The following is a 25107-nucleotide window of genomic DNA, read 5'->3' as shown; positions in this document are numbered from 1 at the left end:
TTCATTCTCTGAAAGAAGGAAAAGGATAAAAACAATGTTTTGGGCACTACTAGAGAATGGCACCTTACCACGAAAAGTGTGCTTCTTCACTCTTCTCCCTCGGAATAAAATTTTACATTCATGATGATTTTATTTCTCCTTTCCGTTGTTTCGAGCTGGGCGCTAAACATTGGCCTAGGCCCCAGGCGCCTGCTGGAAAGGCGCCCTCGCAGGCAGGCGCAGAAGGCTGGCAGAGAAACCTAGGGGCGGGAAGCACCCCCCCCCCCCCCACACACACACACACACACAGGCTTTTGTTTCCTAGAACCTGAGGGATTCTCTTCAAGTCTCCCGGGCCAGGCCAAAGACCACTCCCCACGCCCCGCTCAATCCAAGGCCCTGGCTGCAGAGGACGTTCTCCGAGGTCCCAGGTCACGGGTGTGCGGACCACCCATGTAGCAGAGCCGCCCCGCCCTCGCAGGCTGCTGGGGCGGAGGAAGCCCCACACACTGCGCAGGGCTTGCCGAGTCCTCCCTACCGCTGGCTGGGCTGGGCGTCAGTGCCCAGCTACTCCAGATAAAGACGGAGAGTGGATCAAGCCTTTCTCTTAGTCTCCTTCCACTCTGATGTGGAGTGCTCTCTCCTAACTCCCTACCCCATCCTAAATAAATTTCAACCCAGCAAACAAAAAACCCAGCAAACAAAAAACCCAAGGTAGGGATTTGGGATAAAGTAACACCATTTCTCTAGATCAGCACCTGAAATCATTCTACCTAACTTAGAAACCCAGAGTGCGACCCTCATGTAGATGGGACATGTCGGGGAACAGGGAGGCATTGTGCGACTTAGGGGTCTCCAGTCTCCTCCAGGAGGAAGGGCCCACAGTCTGGTCCCTTCCTCCCTTCTAGGTGTCTGAATGGAAAATTGATGTAGGACAGCTAAGGCCAGGCCAACAAACTTTTATTGCCATTTCTGCCAGATTCCTGATTCTCACACTGTAGAAACACTGAGTTCTGGTGCAGGGGGATGAGGGTGGAGGGTGTTGCCACCCCTCTGCCAAGTTAAAGAAAACCCCACTTGCTGGCGAGGGAGGGCTGGACAGACAGGAATTCAAGGGCATGTATGGCTTCGGCCGGCTCCTGCCGACTGACTGCAGAACGTAGGGACCACGGTTCCAAACTTTTTGCGAAGGGGGTGGGGATGAATTTGGCTGCTGCCTACCCTTGCCCTTGCTGCCATGTTTCCATGGAAATAAAGGAGGGGCAGGATGTAGCTCACTCTGAATACCTGGGAGGATGGCTAGGCAAGCAGTGGGTAAACAATCCCCTTCCACTCCTACCCATATACCCAGCTGTCCCGATCCAACCCCCAGGCTTTCTCCCTTCTGCCCGCTCCACTCCCCTCCCCTCTGGAGCTGGGATTATGCCAACTGGACTCCAGGCAGGGCTGCGAGCGTCTATTCCACAGCCAGGTCTCCGTGGCAGTGAACTCTAAGTACGTCCACCTAGCTCAGGAGCAGCCTAACAGAGCTGTCTGTTGTGCCTCAGTGAGAGTCTGCAGCTAGCGTCCCTAAGCTTTCGGACCGCTGCTGTTTCCCCACACACACCTTTGCCCAAACAAAACTTAAAAACATAAAGTCGTGTTCAAGGTTAGAAACAGGACGAAATAATTCGCTAACAATGCTGAGGCTAGGATGGGGGAGATGAGGCACGTCCTTCTGAGACCTGAGCCACCCTGTGTCCTGTCTTCTGCAGTCCGCTTCTCTCCACTGGACCCTCATTGCTGGGGGGCTGGAATCCAAATGGCCACAGGGTACCGTTCTCAGCACCCTCTGCTGTGGGTCCATGAGGCTTGCCCGGCACCACGGTCGGGTGTCACGGGAAGGCTTCTCAGTACCACGGGTCAGCACGGTGCTGCTGGTTGTAGAGCTGTAGTTTGATCTGATCTTTGATCTGATTCACGAGGACCTGGGACAGCAGGATTCCCACCAGCTGCAAGGGGCAGAAAGGAATTAGCCCTCAGCAGGGGGTGATTATCTGGCTTTCCCTGGCTTAGTCTTCCCAAGGCAGCAAGAACCCCATCCCTACCCCCACCCCACCCCACCCCCACCCAATGTCAGGACCCCACTGATCCCTGGATGCCTCCACAAATGACAGTCTTTGTAGAGTCTGTGAGACCTGCCAGTTGGACAGGGTAAGTTACCTGGGGGATGGCCAGGCCTAGTGCCACACCACCAAGTAGGAACAGGTTGCTGTGTATCCAGTTGACCAACTTGTCGATACAGCCGTTAGTGTAGATGACTTTACTAGCTTCCAAGTAGTCAAGAGCCTGCATACCTTGGCCACACATAGTGTTGATCACTGCCTGAGGAAAGAGTTGAGAAGCCGAATGGTACTCCCACACCAAGACACACTAGCTGATGAGCTTGCCAACTTTCCCAAGCCCCTAAGCTGTTTGAGTATGTCTGCGGAGAATACCGGAACAGAAATGGCTAATTGCAGAATTCCTTTCCAGACTCTTTGGGTCCAATGCCCCGCTTTAGATGCCCCCCTTTAGACCTGCCTCTTCTGAGCCCCACGTGGCCCGTCGGAGTGAAAGGTGAGTGTGGCCTCCACAGTGGGGTGAACACAGACACCTGCTGCCGCCATCCTGCACACCAACTGTAACAGCTTTTCTGATCAGGAGGTAACTTGGAGTGTTACCCAGGAGGAAGTGAAGGAGGGTGTTTGCTCACCTGATTGGGGGTGGGCAAGCAACAGGAATAAGGCACAGAGCAACGCTCACGGCTAGGGTTGTCCTCCGAGCAGTTGAAGTACATATTCTGAGACCAGTCTCTGTAGGAAATCCCTCCACAGCAGCTGAACTGCAACAGAGCCCACCAGAGAGATTAAGAATCACCAATTCCCTACACTAAGGTGGCCAGGGGGCTCACCCAGCCTAAGGCAAGCTTCCATTTGTAATGTCAAAGTATTCTAAACACATCTATGAACTCAACTCAAAGCTTCTCCGCTGCTTTCATCTGAAGAAATTCCCTTTTTAATTCTTTATGTACCTTATTATAATTTACCTAGTGCTTGATACTCTAACTGCACGCATCACAGACACATACACACAAACATACACACACACATATACACACACACACATACACACAACTGTACATATTATTCAGGTATAACCTCTTGGAGAAGGTTCTGGATTTATAACCATATAAAGCATAGTCTGACAAAAGGAGGTATTCAAAATTACTGGCTAGGACTGGGGGTGTTCAGTGATAGAGCACATGCTTAGAATGTGTGACCTCCGGATTCACTTAAGCACTACCAAGAAAAAGAATATTAAAAAAAAAAATCCAAACCAAAAACCTTGACATAAGAAAAAAAAAAAACAAGAAGAGAATCTTCAATATCATGGGTGCACAATTACTTCAGAAAAGCAAACTGAACCCTAAAGTTAAAGGTCTGCTGACAGGATGAGACACTCAGCACCGGTGCTGAAACCCTCCATTCAGATTTAACTCTCATCCATGGCAGCATAACCTAGAATAGCCAAAAGGTGGAAGCAACCGAAGTGTCCACCCATGGCAGAACACAATACGGCAGTCACTCGAAAAGTAATATTCAGCCTTAAAGAAAGGGAATTCTGGCACATGCTACAACATAGATGAAACCTGAAGACATGCCAAGTGAAGGAAACCAGTCACAGAAGGACACACACTGCATAATTCCATTCATATGAAGCCCCCAAAGCAGTTACTTCCCCAGAAAGTTGAATAGTGGTTGCCACCATGAGAGCGAAATGGAAAATATTTAATGGGCACAGTTCAGCAGGGGAAGATGAAATGGTTTTAGTTTTTAAATTGTGTATTAGTGTGTGTGTGTGTGTGTGTGTGTGTGTGTGTGCGCTCCCCCTGCCTATGGGTGTACACAGATGCCAAAATGGGTATGTGAAGGCCAGATGACAACTTTGGGGAGTTAGTCCTCTCTTTCCACTTCGGACGGAGCCCGAGAACCAAACTCAGGCTGTCTGTCAGACTTTACAAAAAGCACCTTTACCCACCGAGCCATCTCACCAGCCTGGAAAGAGTTTTTGGTTTTTTGTTGTTGTTGAGTTGGGGCTTCCTGTAGCCAGGCTGACCTGGAACTTAGTATGTAGCTAAGTCTGGCTTTGAACTCCCAATCTTTCTGCTTCTGTTCTCCTAGCACACGGGATGGTATGCACTGCTGTACAGGCAAAGACGGAAAAGTTCTGCTCATAAACGGTGGTGATGGCTACATACAATGTGATTTTCCCTCCTATACTGGAGGTTGAACCTAGGACCTCACACATACCAGGCAGGTGCTCTAACCACTGAGCAATAACCCCAGGGTCTCACAAGTTACTCAGGCTGTCTGTCCTTGAACTCACTCAGTAGCCCAGGAAGGCCTTGAACTCTTGATCCTTCTGTTTTAACCTCCCAAGCAGGGAGGATTATAAGTTGTGTTGACACGTCCAGCTAATATGAATATTTCTAATACCTAAAATGGCAAATTTTGGGTTGTGGGTACAGCCCAGTGTTACAGTGTTTGCCCATGATGTTCAAGGCTCTGGGCTCCACTCCTGGTTCCATAAAACAAGAGAGACAAAACAAAATAGTATTTCTTGGTTATGTATATTTGGCCACCATTTTTAATGTGATATATAATAAAATATGATGGCTCCTCATTCCCCTACAGATAACCCCTTACAAAGGTTTCTTAAAAAGTCTTCCAGAATCCATTTGCAAATAAGACTACAGAGTCATTCCTCTCCTTTTCTCTACATAAGCAGTTGATTATCAACACTGTATGTACCAGTCTATGCCCTGAACAGTACCTACCTGTTTCTCCCACAAAGCCCTTCCTAGAATATATTATTTAGCAAATAAAAGGACTTCACAGGTCTAGAGAGTGAGGCATTTCTAGGACAACCTTAACTTTTAACCCCTATCCACCTCCTCCACCTCCCCTCCCCCCACCCCCACCCCCCAGGATATTGGATGACCACATCACACTTGGCTGGTACCTTCTTCTGGCCAAAGTCAATGAGGTTCTGCAGGTCCAGGTCATCTCGATAATGCACAATAGCATTGTTGATTAATTCACTCACTTTTCCTCGAGCCTGCCAGATACACAGTGAGACAATCAGGACACAGGCTTAATCCATAACTGATTAATCCCCTCAGAAATAACGGCAAACACAAATCACCCTTTGTGGAGGTTTGAATATGTCCCTCATAATCTCAGATGTTTGAAGACTTAGTCCCTAGTTGGTGGCACTGTTTTGGGAGCTGTAGGAGGCGTGGCTTTGTTGAAGGAAGTGTATCACTGAAGTTGAAAAGCCGGTACCATTCCCAGTGCACTCTCTCTGTTTCCTCCTTGTGGTTCAGGACCTCAGTCCTCAGCACCTGCTCTGTCACCAGGCCTGCTGCTGGATGCCACATCTCCCCAGCCATGACAGACTCTCATCTCTCTGGATCCGCAAGCCCAAATAAACTCTTCTCTAAGATGCCTTGATTGTGGTGTCTTATCACAGCAACAGGAAGGTAATTAGCACACTATTGTTTTGTCTTTTGCTCTCTTTTTCAGAATTCTCTATGTTTTACAGTCACGGCACAATTTGTAGGAGGCAGAAGGGCACCTGCCATTTATACTACAGTGTGGTCAGAGGCCCAGGGGCCTTCCCACTCTTCTGCCAAGCCCAGCAGATGAGCACAGGCGTGGTCCTTCCCATCCATTCTGGGTATGTGCTTGCCGACAGCCACTCACGTCAGTGCAGCTAAATGGCCCTAAGTCCCTACCTAAGTACCAGCTCCCATCCTTCCAGCAAACCTATTCGCTGCCACCATTTCCCATTCTGCTTCCTTTTTTACACACTGATGTTTCTATCACATCCTGGGGGCCATTAACTCACCAATGAGCCTCGTTTTGTCACAAATACATTTTTTTTTTTTTTTTTTTTTTTTTTTTTTGGAGCTGAGGATTGAACTCAGGGCCTTGCGCCTGCTAGGCAAGCACTCTACCACTGAGCTAAATCCCCAACCTCTACAAATACATTTTGTACTTTACTATTCAAAGGCCTTAAATTTAATGAGAAGTCCCGTGAGCTTTGGTGAATAAGACCATGCTAAGCCTCCAATCCTTGTTCATACAGGATGAAGAGGGAGAGCCTGACTGCTAGAGAGATAAAATTCATGTTCTTTTCTCCTTAACAACAAAATGGCAAAGCATAATTAAGGGGTCTGGGTCACTAAAAGGTATTAGTGACTAGGCAGTCACTAATTTCCCCCAAGAGCTGAGGGAAATCACAGACTAAAGTTCAAAATTAAGGCATCTACCAAAGGTCACGGTCATATTCCCTCAGATCATCTTTAATCTGAATCAGCCTTGAAATCAGACCTACCAAGGGAAGACAGCTGGCTGATTCAAGGCCCATCCACTCCGGGGCTCAGGTAACAGTGGGCAATAGAAACAGTGATCCTGATGTCATTGCTCCTCAGAACTATCTTTCAAAATAATGCTGTGTTCATCAGCCTCTGCATATCAGTACCCAAAATATTTATTGACTAGTGCAGTGAAGAAACGAATTTTGTTTTATTTTAGAAGAGAGGGGCTTACTGAGTGGAGACACTGACCCCTAATGGACACAAGAAAATTGCACCCCCTTAGACTTGATACAGCCAGGAAGAGAGCTTGTCACCTCAAATCAGCTCAGCAGCTCTCAGTATATATATATTTGTTTTGTTTTGTTTGAGACCCTGGATCTCGCTTTGTTGACAAAGCTGGCCTCGAACTCACAGAGATCTGCCTGGCTCTGCTTCCCATCAGTTCATAATTTTGTACCATATTCTCTTTCTGCTCAACTACTCTTCCTATGGCTTTTTGTGTGTGTGTGTGTGTGTGTGTGTTTGTTGAGACAGGGTTTCTCTGTGTGCCCCTGGATGTCTTAGAACTCACTCTGTAGACCAGGCTGGCCTGGAACTCAGAGATCCGCCTGCCTCCGGAGCACTGGGATTAAAAACGTGCACCACCACACCTGCCCTCTTTCCCTACGACTTTATTCCAGAGTTTTGCACTTTATTCCTGGTAACTATCTGAATTTGATAATGAAATTCTGGTTCTTCACCCTGCCCACCCCATTTCTGTTTTGTTTCTGAAACAGGGTCTCATTAGGTAGCTCAGGCTGTCCTGGAACTCACAAAGATTCCCCCTGCCTCTGCCTCTTGAGTGCTGGGACTAAAGGCGTGCACCACCATGCCCAGGTATATCTTTCTTCCTTTATTTTAAAAGACCAATTTCTCACTACGTAAGCAATGCTGGCCTCAAACTCATGGAGATCCCCCTGCCTCTGGCTTCCCAGTGCTGGGATTAAAGGAAGGCTGGTTCTTAGTTAGGACTGTTGCCTCATGGCAGGCCACCTCCAGATGTGGGGACAGGCTTCAGAACAGGGTTTGCCTTCCCCTGCTTCCACGTCTAGTTCAATAGACAGTTTTTGAACAAGAGTATTCCTCAAGGGGCTGGAGAGATGGCTCAGCGGTTAAGAGCACTGGCTGTTCTTGCAGAGGTCTTGAGTTCAATTCCCAGCAACCATGGTGGCTCCCAATCTTCTGGCCTGCAGGCAGAATACTGTATACATAATAAATAAACCTTAAAAAAAAAAGTCTCTTCAAGCTGTGTGTGGTCTTCATCACTGAGCTCTACTTAGTCATATATCCTTCAAGTTTGCAGTTATTTTAATGTTTCTAATGTTTATAGAATTTTCTTTTCTTTCTTTTTTTGTGTGTTTGTTTGTTTTTGTTTTTTTGAGACAGGGTTTCTCTGTGTAGTTTTGGAGCCTGTCCTGGATCTCACTCTGTAGACCAGGCTGGCCTAGAACTCACAGACATCTGCCTGGCTCTGCCTCCTGAGTGCTGGGATTAAAGGTGTGCGCCACCGCTCGGCATTTATAGAATTTTATAACCCAATGACATCTCAGGTTGTCAAAGGAAAACACCTTACAGCCATGAAGCTCTCTTTAAACAGGCTGACGTTAAAGGCCATTTATTCATCCCTAAGGGGACCTTTCAAAGGCTGGTGCTTCCCAGGAGAAAAAGTGCTGTGGTTAATTAGTCAGGAGCAGAAACTTTCCCTTCCTCCCTCTGGTACTGAAGCCGCCTCTAGGCTCCCATGTTACCTTGTCTGAGAAGACGAAGCCCAGGATACCAGCAGCCAGCTGCAGCAGGAACACGATGGTGAGGCAGAGAGAGAACTGTGTACACAGGCAAGACAAGGAGACGGCCGTCACTGCTGGGGAAACAGCCCTCCCCAGGACCAAGGAGTACAGCACTGAGGCAGCTAGGCTCTTCCCCACACACCCCTAACATGGCAAAGACTGCTGCCTCTAGGACAAGGATGTGGAGGCGGCCATCCAAAGCAGAACTCTGCAGTGAGGAGTGGCCAGCACTTAGAGGGTGGGATGGGACGGAATGGACCGTCTACAGTGTGGCACAGGGGTCCGCGAGGCACAAGGAGGAGAAGAGCAGGCCCTTGGTGGAGCCTTCGACCACTCACCGTCTGCAGAAGGCAGATGTTCTCCCGAAGGGATCCGATACAGCCGCAGAAGGTGAGAAGGAACATGAGAACACCCACTACGATGAGCAGGATGGCAGGGTCCACCGCCAGACAAGCCAAGGCTGCTTCTGGGAGAGAGGCTGACCCTCAGCTGGAGCCCAGTGCCCTCTGAGGGGGCTCCCAGGGATGGATGGGGGTGTCCCAAACTCTTCTTCCTGTCCTAGGGGAATCTCCTTGTCTGGTGAAGACTATGAGAAAGCAAGACCTTCCTCACAGGGAAGAGCAGAAAGTGTGCTGGGAGAGTCATGCATGTAACTGGAGGAACCAGGGAAAAGCCTTTACTCCGGGCTCGTGAGGGGAGGGGCCACTGTCAGTCCAGAGATGACTTAGAATGACATTGGGCTGACTAGCTGGGTGGGTTCCTAGAGACTCTGCAGAGGAATCCAGGGTTACTTCAGGGTAAGCTAGCCAGTCCTGGACTGCTCTCTGCTTCCACAGACCTGGCTCCTCCAGGACTTCGTCTCACATGTCGGCAGATCTCAGGAAAGCCCAAGTGAACTGCCAGTCTGAAGTGACCCAGTAAGACTGGGTTCAGGGAGCTGCTCCTCCAACCTCAGCCCAGGGCCAGAGCTGAAGCAAGCTGGGGCACAGTGAGAGCACGGGAGGCAGAGGGGGACCTATAACCCACCTGCATGCTTCATCAGCCTGGCGTAGACACCCACAGCCACCATGACCATGGAAATTACCTGTGGGGACAGGCAAGGAGTCTGATTGAGATTCTGAAAATGGGAGAGCTCTGACCACAATGAAAAATCTTCTAGGAGGGCAGGGGGGGACGGCTTTCCCAGGGTCCAGGGGCAATGTCCCCTACCCACTCCCAGTGACAATAAGTGCTTTGCCTCCGTGAGAAACGCCCCAGTATTGTCTCCTTCATATCCTATAACACAATTATCTTGTGAGACAGATAGTCTCCCCATTTCACAGATGGAGAAATTAAGACTGTACAAGTTTAATATAGAACAGAACAGTGGTTAAAAACACAAGCTTCCAGACGGGTTTGGGGCTATAACTCAGTGCTACAGCACAAGGCCTGGGTTCAGTCACAAGCATCAAAACTACACACACGCGCACACACACACACACACACACACACACACACACACACACAGCATGGCCTCTGAGAGATTCAGATATTTAACCCTATTTAGGACAAATTTCTGATTCTCAGTTGATTTCTACATGTGAAACTATAGAAAGAGCCAGGTGTGATTGATGGCTTACGACAGTTAATCTCAGCCCTTAGGCTGAGATGGGGGATCAAGAGTTCGAGGCCAGCCTGTGCTACAGTGCAAGCACCTGCCTCAAAGGAAAAAAAAAATCATTTTATTTTTATTTCTGTCTGTGCATGTGTCTGTGTGGGTGCACACTGAAGCCAGAAGAGGGCAGAGGAGATCCTTGGATCCCTCGGCGCTAGAATTACAGGTGTTTGTGAAATGCTTGTTGCAATCTAAACTCGGCCGGTCCTCTGAGTTACAGCAATAAGCATTCTTAATCAATGAGTCATTTCTTGAACCAAAACTTTTAAAATGTATACTTATATTTCTTTCTTTATTCTCCCTGCCCCGGACAAGGTTTCTCTGTGTAGCCCTGGCTGTCCTGGAACTTGCTCTGTAGACCAGACTGCCCTCGAACTTAGAGATCTGCCTGCTTCTGTCTCCCAAGTGCTGGGATTAAAGGTGTGAGCCACCATGCCCCATTAAACTTATATTTCTGATGTCTTAAAAAATGTTTTAGCAGCTGGAGAAATGTCTCAGTGGTTAAGAGCACTTGCTCTTGCAGAGGACCAGCACCCACACGGCCTCTCAGTTTCAGGTGATCTGGCGCCTTCCTCTGGTCTCTGGCAGCACTTACATACATGAGGGCAAATGCTCATATACATTCATAAAAATAAGTTAATTTTTAATTGTTTACCTTCTTTTCTTTATGTGCGTATGTATGAGCTCATGCCACACCATGCACATGAAAGTCAGAGGACAACTTGGAGGAGCTGATTCTCTCCTACCAGGGATCAAACTCAGGCTTGTCTGACTTGGCACGGAGCCATACCCACTGAGCCATATTGTCAGTCCAGAAAAAAAAAATTTTTTTAAAGAGTTAAATAGGAAGGAGGGAAGAGGGGATCTTTGGTGTGTAAAAATGAATGGAAAATTTTTTCTTAATAATAAAAAAAGAGTTAAATAATGTTTGGAAAGCACCTGACACAATCTTTGACATTAAATATACACCATCACCCACATGACCACACAGGAACTGTACAATTCTGAATTCTAAGCCGCCTGCTCAAAAGGCAGGGCTTTCATGTAGATGAGACTCTAGCTCTCCAACTCCCTTGGAAGCCAAGAGTAAGATGTACACGGCCTCGAAAGGCAGGAGTGCGTGTGATTCCTGGCACTGCCATGGAAAGGAATCGTTATAAACCCTGATGCCAGTGTGGAAGAATACAACCTAGGCCAGACAAATGCCATGGCTCCTCCCTGTGAGAGCAAACCCATTAAAGGCCCCCAGAGGGGTCTTTGTCCCCTGGGCCTCCACAAGTGCTCGTAGCCCCAGCTTTCCGCTCAGCTTCCAGGCTGGTGCTAAGCAGCAGCCCACTGTCACCATGGTAATAGATGAGGCCAAGCTCTGGCAGAGAGAGTTCTCAGTAGCAGGGGCTTGACCAACCCAGCAGGGAAGGGTAAGGCAGCTAGACCACACATCCTGCAAGACAAGAATCAGCTGGAAGGGGCCACCTGGAGGGGTCTTCAGTGAAAGAAGGGAGCTGGGCCCTGGGACAGGTAATAGGGTCAAACTAGTCTTCTGGGAGAAAGATATTTTTGCACTTGGGACTTATTTCTGAAAATGCTTTACTATTTAGCAGGTATGTAGTTAATGGCAAATCCTGAGTTAAAAATAAGTCTCTGGAATGCTTCTTTGTGAATCCATAGCCCTTTTTCCTTACTCCTTCATCTGGCCCTTCCTCTGACTCATGCCTAGCATTACCAGCTAGTCTCCATATTTGTCTTTGTGCATCCACAGCTCTGCACACACACACACACACACACACACACACACACACACACACACACACACCCCAAAATCTAGCCCTCCCTTTGACTTGACTCCATATATTATCAGGCTTCATCTTCTGCCCAGAATAAACAAGACAGCCTAAAGAGCTGGATGTGGGGCTGGAGGTGCCACCTGACTCTTGCTCTAGCATGGCCAGGCTTAGGAAACATGGGGGAGGCAGGGAAAGCCTACGCCAGTCACCTCCAGGTATGGAAGGGCACTTTGACAGTGTGAGCAAATATCTCTGTCCCTTAAAATTTACCACACCTGGGCCAGCAAGATGGCTCAACAGGTAGAGACACTTGCGGTACAATTCCTGGAACCAACTCCACAAACCACCCTCTGCCCTCCACAGACGCATGGCTTAGGGTTTCTATTGCTGGGACGAAACATCATGACCAATGAGCAAGCTGGAGAGGAAAGGGTTTACTTGGCTCACACTCCAGCATTGCTGCTCCTCACTGCTGGAAGTCAGGACAGGAACTCAAACAGGGCAGGATCCCAGAAGCAGAAGCTGATGCCGAGGCCATGGAGGGGAGCTGCTTACTGGCTTGCTTCCCCTGGCCCGTTCAGCCTACCTTCTTATAGAACCCAGGACCACCTGCCCAGGGATGGCATCACCCACCATGGCCCTCCGGCATTGATCACTAAATAAGAAAATGCCTTACAGGGGGCATGAGGGCATTTCCTCACCTGAGGCTCCTTCCTGATGACTCTAGCTTGTGTCAAATTGACACACAACCCCAGTACAGCGTGTACTTCCCTTGTCACTACACACAACTGCAATTCTGAATATCATTCTACTACGGACTTAATTAACAACGAGCATCTACTCTGTAGTTCTGTTGCTCCCAGTCTCCTTGCATGCTGAAATTTTCTAGATTGGATAACTTTGTACAGGGATCAAATTAGCAGGTGTGGTAATGCATAGCTGTCATCCCAGTGCTCTGGAGGGAGAAATGGGAGAATCAGAAGTTCAAGGCCAGCCTTGGCTATGTTGTAAGTTGGAAGCCAGAATGGGCTACATGAGACATTATGCCAACAACAGAGAGGGGAAAGGAGGAGGGGAAGGAGAAAGGGAGGGAGGGAGAGAGGCAACACATCACAGGGCAACTTAATTCTCTCCATGGGCCTGTAATTACAACAGCAGCTCTGTCTGCTGGAGTAAGTAGAATAATGTTCTAATTCTATGATCATCTTATATGGCCAAAGAGACATTCTGCAAATGTGATTTAGGATTCAGGATTTAGAGATTGAGAGATTACCCCCCAGAGCCCAATAAGGTCATGGCAGATCTTATGAGAAGGAAGGAAGAGCGTCAGATTCAGAGAGGGAGGCAGAACAGTGGAGGCCAAGTTGGAGTGATGTGGTACCATGGACCGAGGGATGCAGGCAGCCTCAGAAGCTGGGGCAGGAAAGGACATCTCCCCTAGAGAACACAGGAAGGAGCATGACACTTGCTGACACCTTGATGATCGTCCAGTTTGGGGAGACAAGAGCTAATACGTATTCAAATCCAACCAATCAGCTGGTAGTATACGATACTGTGAGGACCCACAATCTATGGGTTATCCTGGAGAGAAAACATCTGTAACTTAGAGCAATGGCTCTCACCTCCGGCTGCCATTAGAGTCACCTGGGCACCTGGAAGTGAAGGAGACACTTCAACACTTGATGCCCTGCAAACCATAGAGTTTACAACCTCTGGCAAGGAGACCCAGGCAACCATAGTCCTGAAACAGTTCCAAGTGATCACAGTGCAGCCGGTTGGAGGACTTTAAAGCCTAAGGCGCAGCCAGCCAGGAATGTAAAATAGAAACTAGGTTACACTAACATCAAGATTGAGGCTTGACTAGTATTAATAGTTAACGTGATCGTTCAGGACGCCCTTCCTCGGAGGTCTCCAGACCTGCCTTTGTCTTTCACAGCTTTCTCTTTCACACTTCCATTCTTGCCCGCACTTCCCACCCTGGATTCCTCAAAGCCGCCGCCACCGCCACGGCAAGGCGGGTGCTGCAGACACCAACAGCATCACATTTTAAAGCTGAACAGAACTTCAGAAACGGACTCATACACTCTCCTCTTCATACAGAGGAAGCCGGAGAAGCGGAAGGGACGTCTGGTCAAGTGTATATGGGTGCTGTGGCCATGTCTGGACCCAATGCAATTTCCCTATCTCATTCTAGTAATCTTTCTAGGGTATCAATCTTTGGTACAAAATCCCCATAATAAAAACCTCACCAATGACTTGCTCTCATGAGGACAGAGGTAAAGTCACTTCTCTTCTTAGAGTGGGTTTCCAGATAATGGAGAATGAAGCCTGGCTAGAACTTTAAAAACCTAGGTACCATTTTTAAAATAGCTGAGTCTAGCTTTTAGGTAAATTTATGTTTCTGAAAAGCTGTCAGTCAAGTGATATAAAATAATTTGTATGCACCAGTGCCTTTATTCTTCTATAAGGTGAGTTATCACCTTGGAATGAAAATGGTCATCCCCTGGGCTCCAGTGAGGAAGGGCTGGTTTAGGACCAGAGCAGAAATGTATTATGATGAGCCTGGAACAGGTTGCAGCAGAAAGCAAGAAAGCATTCAGCAATAAAACTGGGGTAGGGGAGATGGCTCAGTGGGTAAGAGCATTTGCTATGCAAGCATGAAGTGTGTATGGCTTCAGATACCCAGCACCATGTGATAGCTGGGTATGGCCACGCATGCCTGTAACCCCAGCACTGGGGAGCACATATCTGGAGAACTTGCCGACCTGCCCGCCCAGCCAAAGTGGAGGGTTTCAGATCAATGAGAGACCCCATATCAAGGAAATAGGCAGAGAATGGGAGAGGAAAAACTCGGTGTCTTCCGTTGGCCTCCACATGGGCGCTCACACACAGAGATACACACACACCACACAATCAAAATTCTCACATTGGTGAGACACAGGCACCAAGTGAATGAACCACCAATGGCCAAAGTTAGAACAACTTAAGCATCAAAATAAATAAGAAAGGGGGCTGAAGAGAGGACCCGGGTTTGGTTCATGATTCACAACTGCCTGGACCTCCAGCTCCAGGGGATTTGAAGCCTCTGTTCTCTTTGGCACTTGCCTTCACATGCACATACCTACCTACACACAGCCACACACACACACACACACACACACACACACACACACACACACACACACTTCACATGCACATACCTACCTACACACAGCCACACACACACACACACACACACACACACACACACACACACGAACATCCGCATACACACAATTCACATGCACATACCTGCACACAGCCACACACACGTGAACATACACACACAATTCACATGCACATACCTACACACAGCCACACACACGTGAACATACACATAAACACAAGCTAAAAATAAAGTACAAATTTAACTGTATTAAATTATTACCCATAGTATAAAATAGATTATCTGTGTATCTTTATTAATACAAATGAAGAACTTTATTTAATAAATAGAGAATAGCTAATAAATGTAGGTATCAAAGAGGTAGAACACAACTCCATGCACTGTGCACTGAGCATAGTCTGTCCTCCAAAGAGCACAGCACAGAAGAGGAAAAAGCAATTACACATTCTGAGACCAACCCACAGCATCTCAGCCTCTCAACGAAGGTCCACAGAAACAGAGATGATGGTGATGCATCACTGAGATAACACCAAGTGAGGAAAACGTTACTTTGCCCCTTTGTCTCACCCTCAAAACCCACAACCCCAGGAACACCATGAGCAAGACATCCGGCAGTTCTAATAAAGGCACTATCTACAAAACAGTACCCTCAACAGCCTTCAAGGCCATCAAAAACAAGTTTGAGAAACTGTCACAGCCAAGAGGAAGAAAACATGGCAACTAAATGTAATGTAGCATCCTGGAACAGAGAGGTGGGAGAGACTAAGGAAATCTGAAATCCGAAGCATGATGGCAATGCCATCGATTGGAACAGATACAGCATACTCACCTATGATGTTAGCATGGAGGAGCTGTTCTTTAAAAGTCCATGTAAATAAGGGCTAGTGAAATGGGTCAGTGAGGAAAGGGGCTTGACAACAAGCCTAAAGATCTGAGTTCGAGTCCTGGGACCCACGTGGTAGAAGGAGAGAGCTAACTCTGGCAAGCTGTCCTCTGCTCTCCATACATGTGCTGTGGCACACGAATGCCCACACTTATACATATACATACACACACAATAAGGAAAAACAAATGCAAAAAATCTATTTAAATAAAAACCAACTCTTAAATTTTTTAGTTTTCAAACTTAGGTTTTGGGGTGGCATCTTTTATTGAAAAGGTTTTTTTTCATATAATATATTCTGATCATGTTTTTCCTTTCTCCCAGATACTATCCATCTCCTTACCCACCCAACTTTATGTTCTCCCTCCCTCCCTCCGTCTCCTTCAAAACAGCAACAAAACAGAAAAACAAGAAACTCAAGAAACAACAACAACAAAAACTCCTCACAAAAACAAAAATCAAAACAAGCAAAAAGCCAACAAGCCAAAAGAATGACAAAACAAAACAAAAAGCCCACCATTGGGTTAGTTTTGTGTTGGCCAACTGCTCCTGGGATTCCACTGGGAAAAAACAATTTTTCCCTTTGCCAGTGAGTCTCAGTTGCAGATAGCTTCCTGGTTAGGGGTGGGACCCCATATCTACTTCACACTCTTCGTGCTAGGACCCATCTGATTGAACCTGTATCCGTCCTATGCATATTGCCAGTCTTTGTGAGTTCAGATATGCATCAGTCCTGACGTGCTAGAAGACACTGTTTCCTTGAAGTCATTTGTTACCTCTGGTTCTTACAATCTTTCCGCCTCCTTTTTTGCATAGATCCCTGAGTCTTGAGGGGAGGGGTTTGATGAGAGCGTCCCATTTAGAACTCAGGCTCTAGTTCCTCACTCTCTATACACTGTCCAGTCGTGAGTCTCTGTGTTAATTCCCGTCTACTGCAGGAAGAAGCATCACTGATGTGGGTTGAGGGAGGTATGGATCTGCACCCCAGGCCAGTGTGATCCCTAGTAAAAACTGGAGATGGGCTAGAAGGCAAGCTGGGGTAACTAACGTTTTTAAATAGGGTCTCATGTCAATGCTGGCCTCAAACTCACTATGTAGCTGAGGATGACCTTGAACTACTGACGCTGCCTATCCCTTCCCCCCCAAGTGCTGGGAGCACAGGCATTTGCTACCATACCTGGTAAATTACAGTTTTGATGGGAATATTATATACTGTTGTATTTTGAGGAAGCATAAGACACTAATTTCTATGATAGAAAGAAACAATTTTACCAACATAATATGCTATTAAATATATGTCTCTGCATGCCATGAAATAACACAGGCAGTACTCTAAATAAATAGTTTCCCTGTTTCCATTACAGCATTGTTGCCGGGCCTCTTCTCCTCTACCTTCTGTTAGCACTGACTAGAGGATGGACAGGTAAGGTATTGCTCAAAAAGAAAGTAGGAAACAGAAAATTCTCCCTATTATTTTGGCTTCTCTTGCAAATTAGGAACAGACACCCATGATTGGATATTTGTAAGGGAAAAAAAAAGTCTTGTTCTAGCCCCTACGGTACTAGTTCAGGTGCCAAGCTGAGGCACTGAACACGGGTTCCCAAGCTCAACGTCCACGACTCCCGGCATATCGGCGGCTGGTGGCTTGCCAAACTCTGAGGAGACCCGGGGAGATAAGAATAGAGCCCTGTTCCTAGGGGCTACACATGTGCAGGAAGCTTTTGTAAAATAGAAAATATTAATTACTCCCAAATGATTAGTGCCATTAATTCCCATCTTTCTATGGCTAATGGTGGGGCTGTGAGCAAAAGAGTTTCGAGTTGGAGGCTGCCTCATCCCCATCTACACAGCACTCTTTTCCTCCCTGAAAGAAAGAGGCTTCACCTTAGGGCCCCCCACCTAAGGGCGCCCCCAGCAGGGGGCTCCAAGGGGCTGCTTCCCAGGACAGTGGCAGTCACATTCCTTCTGTGAGTGCCAAGAGCTAGCAGCAGACTACACTTCACTTATTTTGACATTTATTTATTTATTCACTTATTTGTGTGTGCGTGTGTGTCCACACATGCATGTTCACGCCACTGTGTACACATGGAGATTGGAGGACAACTTTTAGGAGTTGGTTCACTCCTTCCAGGCCCTGGGTCCCAGGGATTGAACTCAAGTCACCAAACGTAGAGACAGATGCTTTTACCTACCAAACCATTCTGCCAGCTCCAGACTAAACTTATACATGTTATCTCATCCCAACCAAGAGGGCATTAGTGTCTCCATTTTACAGAGCTGAGGTTCATGGCATTCAAGTAACTTTGCCTAGTTCACTCAGTTAGTGAGCTGTGGGAACCTAATTCTGGTCCTCAAAGCCTTGGGACCTTAGCCACGAGGCTGGTTGCCTTCTTATCTCTGCATCACAGTTGCCCGGACCCCACATGTCCCCATGGGGCTATCATGAGACAGGAAGAACAGCTGTCCTCAGCTCTCTTGGGGACCAGCTGGCAATCTCCAAAGTAGGTGGAGCTCAGGGAGGGGAGAGAGAAAGCATGAGAACCTAACAGGGTACCAGCCTAGGGGGACGCTCAGAGGAGTCTCCAAGTGATACCTTGAAAAGGGGAGTCATGGCAGGAGGAACCAGGGCCCACCAGCCGGAGAGTCCTCCAAGAGAAAGCATGGGCTTGCCTGGCTCCACATTTCATGATCCAGTCTGCAGACAGTTGGGGGGCTTTCATGGCCACTCCGTTAGAGTCTCTTTTTCTCTCCTCTTCAGAGGATGGTGGTAAAGACAGCTCTGCACTGTGTGGAAATCCAAATCCCCTGAGCTGAGGCCCCAGATTCAATCCTTAGCAAAAGCCAAAGCAGTAACTCCCGCTCTACTCAGGGGAAGCAGAAAGGAGTCTCTACTTTGTTTCCCAGATTTCCTATCCTGTTTCTGGGTGGAGTGCAGGAAGTCACGGCCTCCTAGACCAAAGCAGGCCCAAGACCCCCACATGCTGGTCCTCCGAGTCATCGGAGAACTGCTGGTCCTGGAATGATGCTACCTTGATGGAATGGAGGAGTCCACAGGGCTCGCTCCTCATTCTGTCTGCGGCCGACATTCTCTGGAGTCTTCCTCAGAGCATGGCTACTTTCGCACTTCCAAGGTAATACATGAGGAAGAGCAATCCACAGTACAACTGTTCATACTCAATGGTTGCTGGACATAGTGATACATGACTGGAATCACCAAACTCAGAAACCTGAGGCAGGAGGACTGCTATGAGTTCAAGGACAGCCTGAGCTACACAGTGAAGCCCCCCACTCCCAATCCAAACTCAAGGTCCTAGAAGGACCAGCCGAAGTCATAGTCTGATAGTCTGTTACCAAGACTATGAGAAGAACTTTACATCTTAAAAACTCCTTTTAAAAGTTGGTTAAAGTTGAACTTTCTACTTAGTACAAGACCAGCAGTTTCTAGGGGAGGTAGGAAAGCATGCAGGCTATGATGGCTCTTATCTCCACTTATGGTGATTTTAAGTTCGTTTGTTCTGTAGTGGCCAAGCCTTACTATGTGCCGGGCTTGCCTGAACTTGCCTGTAGTGGTGCAGGCTGATCTTGAACTCACTGTGTGGTCTATTCTGGCCTTAAATTTAGGATCCTCCTGCTTCTTCAGCTTCCTGAGTGATAGGATTACAGGAATTTGCTAATCTGGCATTTCTATTGTATTTTGAAAAGAATCTGGAGATAGTCACAGTGGCTCATGCCTATAAAACCAGCACCCAGGAGGCTGGGACAGGAAGATCTCTGAGTTGGAGGCCTGTCTCAAAAAATCAGAAAGAGCGGCTGGAGAGATGCTCAGTGAGCAAAGCACCTCTAGTCCCAGCATAAAGACCCGAGTTCAAATCCCCAGACCCATGCGAAAAGCTGGACTTATAGTACATTGTCTAGAATCCCAGTACTCCTACTGTGAGATGCGAGGCAGGGGCAAGATAATCCTAGAAGCCCTGAGGCCAGCTACCCTAGCATAGGCAGCATTAAGAGACCCTGTCTCAAACAAGGTGAAAGGTGAAGACAGACACCCGAGGTACTCACATACACAACAAGCACACACACACACAGAGAGAGAGAGAGAGAGAGAGAGAGAGAGAGAGAGAGAGAGAGAGAGAGAGAGAAAAGAGAGAAGAGATCCAGGACAGTGCCAGGACTGCATAGAGAAACCATGTCTCAAAAAATAAAAGAGAAGAAAAAAGAAAAAAAAATCAGAAAGAAGCTAGACTCAGTGGTACAAGTGTGTCTGTAACCTCAGCAACCAGGAGGATCAGAAGTTCAAAGTCAGACTTGGCTACATAATGAGTTTAAGGCCAGCCTGTCTCAAAAACAAAACAAAACAAGAATCTGATTACTTCTTTTATGGAAGCCCACCTAGCCCGTGGGCTTCAGGAATGCAGGGGAGAAGAAGGGGTGGTGACTAAGGTATTGGGGGGGGGTGTCTATCAGGAGAGACGGAAGGACAATCACAGCACTACACGGACTTTGTCAGGGTTGATGTCTGGTCATCTCCTCCTGGCTTCTTAGCCAAGTTACTGAGACAGTGTCACAGATGCTCTGGGATGATTCTCAGTGCCCTGGAGGACTCCCCAAAAATGGTCAGGGCATAAACTATGATGGGTGCTTCTTCCTCATCCAAATCATGACATTTATTCCGAAGGGGTTTTTGAATCAACATGTCTCATCATATAACTAGGATCCAAAGTAAACAGATCTCCTAAGCCTTCTCTAGGCTCTGTACTGGCCATGCTGCCCCCACAGCACAAAATTGCATTTTGATAACAAAGTAGTATTAGGTCAATACTTATACAACTACAATTCTATTGACCATGGTCTGGAGCGAAAAGTCATAAACATGTTAACCTTCTCCCTGTCTCTGTTCTAGCTCAGGAGATTATACTGCCTTCTTTTCAAATGTGAGAGCTTTTGACGTTAGAACAATGCCTTTAACTAATTTTGGCTTGTTTGTTTGCTTGTTTTTTGAGACAGGGTTTCTCTGTGTAGCCCTGGCTGTCCTGGAACTCACTCTGTGACCAGGCTGGCCTCGAACTCACAGAGATCTGCCAGCCTCTGCCTCCAGAGTGCTGGGATTAAAGGCGTGTGCCACCACCTCCTGGCTCTCACCAGCAGCTGGGATTGCCCTAGGGAAGACCCGAATGTGGTCCAAATGTGCCACTAACAAGAGAAGAAATCCAGATGCTGGGGTGGCAACCACATGTGGCTCTAAGGAGCTACTCAAGAGGATAGACGTCATTTTTGTTTGACTGGCTCAAGGGAGGAGTGGCAGGCAGGCAAAGCTAGGCTACATTTTCACAGAACAAGCCTATGAGGGAGAGAAAGAGAAAGGGCATTTTGTCTCCACCCAGGAAGCTTTGCTCTCTCAGGCAACAAACAATCAACATTTACTCCTGCCCCAGGTAGTAAGAATCCAGAATCTGTGGGGTGGTGGTGGCACACGCCTTTAATTCCAGCACTTGGGAGGCAGAGGCAGGAGGATCTTTGTGAGTTTGAGGACAGCCTGGTCTACAAAGCAAGTTCCAGGACAGCCAGGGCTGTTACACAGATAAATTCTGTCTTGAAAAACAAAAACAAAATCCAGAATCGAATAAGGCAGTCTCTATCCTTGGGAGCCTGGGGTCAAGATGGGGGACAGATAAATAAGCAAGTGACCGCAGTACAGGGAAGGAAGAGAAAGTACCAAGTAAATCTAGAGGTACCGTCAGTCACCAAAGGAGCCTGGATGAGACAGAAAGGCTGAAAAGCTGAGCTTCCAGCCTTTGCTTGACTCAAAAGCCCTCCAGCTGCGGTGCTGAGGAGAGATAAAGGACCTTCAAGGAGGAGCAGGGCTGTGCTGATAAACTCAACAGATGCCCGGGGCTAACACACTGGTTCCTCCAGCAGTGTCTTAACTCTGTACAGAGGTGACCAACACAGGGAGGTGGAGAGAGGCAGTTACTTCTAAAGAGTTTCAACAGAACTTCTAGGATCTTGGAGCAGTTACTTCAGGCCATGGAAACCCAACAATCAGTCGCCCAGCAACCTGATTCTGGGGAGAAAACCAGAGCTTCCAGGCCAAAGAGGAAATGAGATTTGAAATATAAACAGGAGGGACTGCTTCTGACTCCAAGGGAGGCATCAGCCTTCTGAATCGGCCTCCAAATGCCCTGAGGGTCAGGGCCCCTGCAGCAGTAGAGGTGGCCCCTGCCACCACCCCTGAATGTGAGCCCGGAGGACAGTGGCCACCTTCCTAACATGTCTCAAGCACAGACACAAACACCACCCCTACACAGCTCCCCAGGAGCTGGCCAGATATGCACTCTGCCTGCAAAATGGTCCAACTGTGCCAGTCATGGGTGCTTTCCATGAAGAGAAGGGGAATTTGATTAGGACAGTGGAAGCCTACAAGGGACATCCCATGTTCACCTGTCCCTTAAGCAGATAGGAAGATGAGCTCAGAGCTGGAGGAGCGGTCCTTCATTGACAGCTCATGGGTGTGGACTATCGCTGGGGCTCTGGACTTGGGAGAGAAGTGATAATCAGTAAGGCCCAAAAAGTACCACCCTTTCCCCCTCCCTTAGGGAGGCCAGTGTCCCAGGGACCAAGACACAGAGAGTTAGGCTTAGATCCGGCTCCAGGTCTTAAAGAGAGAAAACAGTTCCCAAAGTGATTTATTCATCTATAAATAGTTCACAGAAATAGACAAATTCCTCCTTTAGAGGAGGAAGATTAAGGACAGAGAGACAGATATGTTGGCTTAGCGTCATGCAGTAAGTAGGTGCCAGAAAGAAACTGGGCCTCTGGTCCCTCCATGTGCTATTTCTAGTGCCACCAACTTTTTGCATCCGCAGTAGGTCCAAAAGGGGGTTCCGCTCTAATCTGGGGTAGTACCAACATGGCTAGCCTCTGATTTTGAATGAAGCATTTTTGATTTTTGTTTAGTTTTTAGAGAGGGTCATGTTCATCCAAGGTGAGGGAGCATTTTGTCACCCACGAGTGCCGATGGCCAAACACCTTCATGAAGTATTTTAACCAAGGTAAACGGGCCTATGAGCCTGGCTCTCTCCCGGACTGCGACCTCCCAAAGTCATTTGTTTGATAAAGGAGGTGTAGAGTGGCGCATAAGAGTTCAAGAAAATGTTCCTGAACACAAGAGTGACAGATGCTCCAGCTCCTGACACCAAGGAAGAGTGAGGCACCGAAGGAGCAAGGCCATGGCTGAAAGCCCACATGAAGACCCACTCGAAGGGGTTTTCACTGGTACTTGCCCCTATGGGGTGAGTTCCCCTCAGTACATCCCCTCGGTCCTGCAGTGTGGTAGTGAGGGCTTTTGTTGTTTTCAAACCTCTCGGGGAAGCAGAACCTAGGCCATGAGAACTTAGGTTGACTGGTGACCCCACAGGCCACAGTAGCAGCCATCTGGGTCACAGACTTCCCCGGCCAGCATGCCGATTCCATAGAAAATCGCCAGTCCGGGCTTGCTAACCAGCTGCTGGACCCCGGTGAAGACACTGGCCGTCATTGTGATTTAGCTTTCTCCCATGTAAATGTGGAAGTCTAACAAGATGCCTGCTAAATTTTTTACCCTAGTTCTAAAACTGATAATTTGCTAGAAACCCAAACTTGAATCTTCCCAAGAGTACGCTGGCTGAGAGTGAGCCGTCACCACCAACTTACCCTCTGGGAGTTCTCTCCTTTGTCCCAACAGGCTAGCACTTCTGTACTCTGTGTCTGCATTTCACACCACGGCCCCTGTGAAACCTTTCCAGCAGCTGCCTTAGAGGTCTGGTCTGCTCTTTCTCCTCGGAAACAGTTTAGACCCGCTATTCTTCGCTCCTGCATATCTGAACTGTCATTCTCGGGCTGAGGTAGGCAAGGATGACAGACCTACGGGGCTGCAGCTCTGGGGTGGTAAAGCCGGCAGAAGATGGGAAAAGGACTTCCCTACGTTATCAAATCCAGAGGGGACCAAGCACTCTCTAGCCAGGAACCCGGGCTCAGCTGGCATTTTCTGATGGGCTCCCCCTGAATTCCAGCCCTGTCTGCCATCTCTCATCCCACTGGATTGGATTTTTCCTGGGAGGACTTGAACGGATTTACCCAGATCAGTCAAATCAACAAGGATGGTAGAGTGGGGATGGAAATCCAGGTGTCTGGAGCCCTGCGTCAATATTATTTACACTTTTCCCATCCCCAAACAGAAGATTCTGATAGGGACCCCAACCCTTCCAGCCCAACAGAGGATCCTATTTAAATTATCTGAAGACTGTCAGCTCCCAGAGAAAAAACTGGTCTTGGAGGAGGTAGGACAAAGTTTAGGGCCACTCTGGGATAGGCAGGGTACACATTGGATCTGGAGGCCATTCTTAACCCCTTTCAGCCTTGACAGGAGCAGACCCTGAGGCCTGCAACAAGGAAAGAGAGATACAGCCCCTTGACCCATCCGCCTGAGGAACTGGGGAGGGAAGCCTTGGGGTTTCCCTTCCTTCTCTCCCCGCTCCTCTCCCACCCTGTTTGGCAGTCGGGCCTTCCAGCACCCAGGCCTCAAAGTCCCTAACCATGAAATGTGCCCATGGGGCTGTCCAGCCAGCTCTTTCCCCAAACACATCTTTTTTTGGCCTGCCACAGATTCTCATCCCTGCTAAACCTTCATCCCTGGCAACAAGGGTGATGCCCCCTCTTACCGTTCCCTCCGGACGCGGCGCCACTGTGGTGTTCCTCCCCAGGAGAAATGCCCCCGAAGTGTCACCAGCCCAGAAAACTAGGCGGCACCGCTCACCAGGCTCCTGGGCACCGGACAACCCAGGCCGGCCCTCCCTAGCCACAGGCAGCCCCCTTGGCGCTCCGAGGATGCCCTGCAGCCCGGGTGCCCCTTGACCCCCCCGAGCCTCACCCAGAAGAGCATGTTGAAGAAAAAGAGCAGGTATTTCACCAGCGGACTGACGAAGGAGAACTCCTCCCCGTAGGCAGCGGGCGCTCCAGGTCTCCGCGCCATGGTCCGCCGCTGCCCCCGGGGGCCTATCTCCCAGCGGCCGCCGGCCCACCTGCGTGCCCCCGCAGCCCGGGGCGTGAGCCGTGGGCCCACGGGGACCCGAACGCCGGGGCAGCCGCACCGCACCGGGAGCCGCCCGAGCCGTGCGTCGGGGAGCCGCGCAGCCGGGGGAACGGCGCCGCCGCTGGAGTCGCGGCGGGCAGCGTGAGCGGCGGAGACTCCACCGCGGCCGCAGACCAGCCTAGCCCGCCCGGCTCCCAGGCAATCGGGCCCGCCCCCTGGCCGGCCATTGGTCAGGCTGCCCCAGCCTGACTTCTCATTGGTCGCCGGCTGATGTCACTAAGCAGCCAGCCATCCCTCTCCTCCGAGAGGCGGGGGAGACACCTGTTCTGTGAGGGACAACTTGTT

At 48.7% G+C, this 25107-nt stretch overlaps 1 protein-coding gene across 2 annotated transcripts; it reads right to left on the bottom strand.

Moving 5' to 3' along the window:
* Nucleotides 1-923: 923 nt before the first annotated feature.
* Nucleotides 924-24853, bottom strand: Tspan33 (tetraspanin 33). 2 transcript variants are annotated; one of them, XM_059257491.1, is made up of 8 exons: nucleotides 24601-24853; nucleotides 9235-9292; nucleotides 8547-8674; nucleotides 8170-8244; nucleotides 5023-5118; nucleotides 2714-2842; nucleotides 2182-2343; nucleotides 924-1970 (listed from the first exon to the last, which is right to left on the bottom strand). In XM_059257491.1, the coding sequence occupies exons 1-8, from the start codon at nucleotides 24700-24702 to the stop codon at nucleotides 1869-1871; spliced, it is 852 nt and encodes a 283-aa protein (XP_059113474.1). In that variant the 5' UTR covers nucleotides 24703-24853; the 3' UTR covers nucleotides 924-1868. The 2 variants fall into 2 exon arrangements, with proteins under 2 accessions (XP_059113474.1, XP_059113475.1); XM_059257492.1 differs by having other exon boundaries at nucleotides 8547-8671.
* Between the last annotated feature and the right edge of the window lie 254 nt (nucleotides 24854-25107).

This window comes from Peromyscus eremicus, chromosome 3 (assembly GCF_949786415.1).
Source record: "Peromyscus eremicus chromosome 3, PerEre_H2_v1, whole genome shotgun sequence".
Taxonomy (NCBI): Eukaryota; Metazoa; Chordata; class Mammalia; order Rodentia; family Cricetidae; genus Peromyscus; species Peromyscus eremicus.
Note: the sequence above shows the minus strand (reverse complement) of the source record. Positions and strands in the feature narration are given on the sequence as shown.

Bases quoted from the DNA above. Each gene is read 5' to 3' on its own strand.
- Tspan33 (XM_059257491.1), bottom strand. From the start codon at position 24,702: ATGGCGCGGAGACCTGGAGCGCCCGCTGCCTACGGGGAGGAGTTCTCC. The intron at 9,293-24,600 runs GTGAGGCTCGGG...CTGTCCCCACAG, and splicing joins TCTTCAACATGCTCTTCTGG to GTAATTTCCATGGTCATGGT. The intron at 5,119-8,169 runs GTAACATGGGAG...TGTATCTGGCAG, and splicing joins GCTTCGTCTTCTCAGACAAG to GCTCGAGGAAAAGTGAGTGA.